Genomic DNA, 4,066 nt, shown 5'->3' on the forward strand with positions numbered 1-4,066 from the left:
AGTCTCTCCCAACTCTAGGATTGTATGAAATATTTCAGTGACTTCCCCTCTGGGCTTCAAGAGTGTTGTGGGAAAAGGGCTTGAGAACAGGATTCGTACCCGGCACCGGTTCCCGCAGCATCCATATCCACAGCATCCCTTCCCTCCGGCCCGAACAGCTGAGCATCCGGTGCAGAGGACCTGAGATAAACCAGGGAGAGAAAACCAGATTTGGTGGGTTTTTCCCCTTTCTCTCTTCTTGCCCCCCAACCCCCCCCCCCCCCAAAGAAAGGGGGACTCTGCAATTGCAAACCCCCCCCCCCAAAGTCCCTTTGGGCCTTTAAAAAACCCAGCATCATTTTGGGGACAACACCTTTATTAAGCCGACCAGGAAAAAAATGAACAGACTCAAAGCATAAAAATGTGTGCAAGTTTCCAGGAGCAGCAGATCTCTTCCTCACTCAAAGGGAAAGGGGAGCAGGCATGGAAGCCCCAGATCAGAAGCCCCCAGACCCCAAAGTATCCATCAGTGCTTTGTCCCCCCAGGAACGCCTTCCCCTGTAAGGCTGGGGGGGCAAAGGTCACCTTGCTTGCAGATAAGCCCCATGCAGGTGATCTCCTGGCCCAGGTAGAGAGGTCAAAGGTCAAGAGCGAGGGAAGGAGGGGGTGGGCATCTCTTCCTTGTAGGTGGGGAGGGGGTGACTGTGGGGGGCTGAGAGTCAAGGGGCTCCTGAGGAAGGGGGCCTTGGGCAGAAATCCACTGGGCTCCTGGATGAGGGTCTGCTCAGAGGACCAAGGAGGGAGTCTCCTTCCCTGGAGGTCTTTAAAGAGACATTGGATGCCCACCTCTCTGGAGTGCTTTAGCTGTGTGTTCCTGCAAGTTTGGGGGGTGGGTTGGTTGGACTAAATAATAATAATAATAATAATAATAATAATAATAATAATAATAATAAATGTTTATTTATTAACTGCTTTTCCAACGATCAAAGCGGTGTACATGTCGTTAGCCAAGCAATAAGAACAGATTAAAAATCTACATCAGGGGTAGGCAACCTGCAGCCCGCGGGCCGAATACGGCCCGGCAAGGCCTTGGGACCGGCCCCAGCCTGGTCCTGCCGCCGATTGCCACCGGGGCCTTTGGGGGGCAATTGTCTATAGAAGCCTCAGAAACATGCATTTATATTAACATTTTTTTAAAAATCAGCAAATTTTTTCGCGTGTCCTCCATTTTTTATTTTTTAAAAAAGTGTCTTCCATTTGAAAATTTTGTCCTACATTTGTCCTGGTTTATTTATATATGTAATTTTTTTAAAAAATATTTAATTATTTATTTTTTGGCTTTGGCCCCCCAGTTGTCTGAGGGACTGCAACCCGGCCCCCGGCTCAAAAAGGTTGCCTACCCCTGATCTACATCATAAGATACATGTTAAAATAGAATTAAATTCAGAGGACATTAAAAACATAGGATAAAAACTGTTAAAAGCGTAACAATCCATAAAAGCAGAGCTACAAGACAAAAGGGGAGGTAAGATCTTAGGTGGAATTGGGAGGGTAGGTGAGTCTTTAAAGCCTTCTTAAAGGCTTCCACCGTTCGACTGGGGCGGATTTCTTCAGGAAGGGCGTTGCATAGAGAAGGCGCCACAGCAGAAAAGGACCGTTGTCACCAATCTCACTTTAGGGTGGTCAAGTAAAAAATGTCCTGTGGATCTGAGGGTGCGGAGAGGATTATGCAGGGGGAGGCGTTCCCTCAAGTAACCCGGGCCCAAGCCATTTAGGGCTTTAAAGGTAATAACCAACACTTTGTACTGGGACCGGAAACGTATTGGCAGCCAGTGTAAAGATTTTAGGATAGGTGTTATATGATCAGACCTAGGTGTCCCCGTAATTAACCTGGCTGCAGCATTTTGAATCAATTGCAGTTTCCGAACCTGATACAAAGGTAGCCCCATGTAAAGCGCATTGCAGAAATCCAAACCAGAGGTTACCAGCGCATGTACTACCTTTTCTAGGTCCCCCTGGTCCAGACAGGGACGTAGCTGATACCAAGCACTCCTGGCCATCGCATCTACTTGAGATGATAAATGTAGGGATGGATCCAGGAGTACTCCCAAACTACGCACTTTATCCTTCAAGGGAAGTTTAATCCCATCAAGGACAGGATGGGAAATTTCCCTGCCTGGGCCGGGGAGCCCATCATGAGTACCTCGGTTTTCTCTGGATTCAATCTGAGTTTGTTTTTCCTCATCCAGCCCATTACTGACCCCAGGCAGGCGTCCAGAGGAGAGATGCCATCCTTAGTCTGGCTCCGGATGATCTCTCCCAGCGGCTTCATGTAAATATTAAACAGCATGGGGGACCTTGAGGGACGCCTGATGTAAGCTCTCTTTTACGAGAGCAACTGTCCCCAGCCTCACCATCTGGAACCTTCCCGAGAGATAGGATCGGAACCACTGGAGCGCAGTGCCCCCGATACCTAATTCTCCCAGGCGTTCCAGAAGGATACCATGGTCGATGGTATTGAAGGCCGCTGAGATGTCCAAGAGCACCGGCAGAGTTGTATCTCCTCTGTCGGTGGCCAGACAGAGATCATTGACTAAGACGACCATGGCAGTCTCAACTCCGTAACCCGCTCTGAAGCCAGTTTGAAATGGGTCAAGATAATCGGTTTCATCCAAGACTGCCTGGAGCTGAGAAGCAACTGCCCTCTCAATCACCTTGCCCAGAAATGGTAAAAGAGAGACCGGTCTATAGTTACTCATAGATAGGGGATCAAGGGAAGGTTTCTTCAATAGAGGCTTTACCACGGCCTGTTTCAGAGATGATGGAACAATACCTTCCCGAAGAGAAGGGGACATGACCTTTGGGATCTCTTCCAACCTTATAGTTCTATGGTTCTTCCTGGGACATTGGGACACACTGCCTCAGAGGATGATGGACACTCCTTTTTTGGAGCATTTGGATGAGCACCTTTCAGGAATACTTTAGCCATGGATACCTGGGCATAGCAGGAGGTTGGACTGGATTACCCTCGGGGTTCCTTCTTACTCTAAGAGCTTCCAACAACTCTATGGCCAGCTGGGACAGAGTGGTGTGGAGGGCAGAATCACCCAGCCCTCCCAAGTTCCCACCCAGCTGCCGTGGGTCTGTAAAAGGGGACTGGCCACAGAGCAAATCCTCGGAGCAAATCCAGGCGTCTCATGGAAGTGAGCCAAGCTGTGTTTTGTGAAGGAAAACAGCTTCCTCTTGCTGAGCTCATTAGGCCCCTGAAGAGGAACTCTTCCCAGGCCTGAGCAGCCCCCTTGCCTCCCTCATGCCTTGGTGTTGCACATCCTCAAGGAAGCCCCCAACCCCCATCCCCCCCCCCCATCCTCCCTGCTGCCGTGGCCCTGCTCCATGGCACTGGTACTCACCATCAGGCCTCCCCCAAGGAGACCCCCCAGGAGCCAGACCTGGAGGGTGATGCCATCGGGGGTCCACTCCCGCTGGGCATTGGGGAACATCAGGAGGACGTTGGCCACCATGCAGGCCAGGCTGGCCACCACCAGGGTGAGGCCCACCAGCCGGGAGCACTTCCCGGTACACATGGCGGAGGTGGCACTGGAGGCACTGAGGATGGACCCGTGGTGCCAAGGCAGTCGATGGGGCTGCTCGATCTGGCTGTTTATTCACAGATAAGCCGGGCAAAGGGCTCTGTGGGGAGACGCTGCACTCCCCCCACGACATTCGCACACACACACACAGGCGCACACTTCCTGCCCCCCCAAGTCTCCCTGGCTCTTCCTCTTTCAGCTCGGATGGCTGCGAGGGAGGCGCAACACCTGGAGGGAGCGACCCACACGCAAAACCTCCTGGGGGGATTTGTGCAAGACCCACCTGTCCCCTCCTGCCCCACACCTCCTGGCCTCAGTCCAATTGGGCCAAACTAGATGCCACAATGCAACCACCCTCCAGGCCCCTGAAGGGCCACTTCTTGTAAAAGACGCAGCAAGCTTGTTTTCTGCTGCTCCAAAGGACAAGTTCCATCCCAGGAGAGGAAACTCACAAGGAAGGAGGTTTCAGGAAGAACAGGGGAACAGTCCCCTTGGGG

The 4,066-nt window shown here is 51.7% G+C and overlaps 1 protein-coding gene across 2 annotated transcripts in view; it reads right to left on the reverse strand.

Moving 5' to 3' along the window:
* The window catches only part of TM4SF5 (transmembrane 4 L six family member 5), a 7,628-nt gene extending 3,870 nt beyond the window's left edge, over window positions 1-3,758 (reverse strand). Inside the window, exons 1-2 of one of the 2 annotated variants that reach the window (XM_042471968.1) lie at window positions 3,390-3,756; window positions 100-180 (exon numbers count right to left, since the gene is read on the reverse strand). In XM_042471968.1, coding sequence (XP_042327902.1) covers window positions 100-180; window positions 3,390-3,563 — 255 coding nt within the window. In that variant the 5' untranslated portion in view covers window positions 3,564-3,756. Of the gene's footprint in view, window positions 1-99; window positions 181-3,389 lie in introns of both variants that reach the window. The other variant, XM_042471969.1, reaches the window with a different exon arrangement.
* Between the last annotated feature and the right edge of the window lie 308 nt (window positions 3,759-4,066).

The sequence above is a fragment of the Sceloporus undulatus genome, chromosome 6, assembly GCF_019175285.1.
Source record: "Sceloporus undulatus isolate JIND9_A2432 ecotype Alabama chromosome 6, SceUnd_v1.1, whole genome shotgun sequence".
In the NCBI taxonomy this organism is placed as follows: domain Eukaryota; kingdom Metazoa; phylum Chordata; class Lepidosauria; order Squamata; family Phrynosomatidae; genus Sceloporus; species Sceloporus undulatus.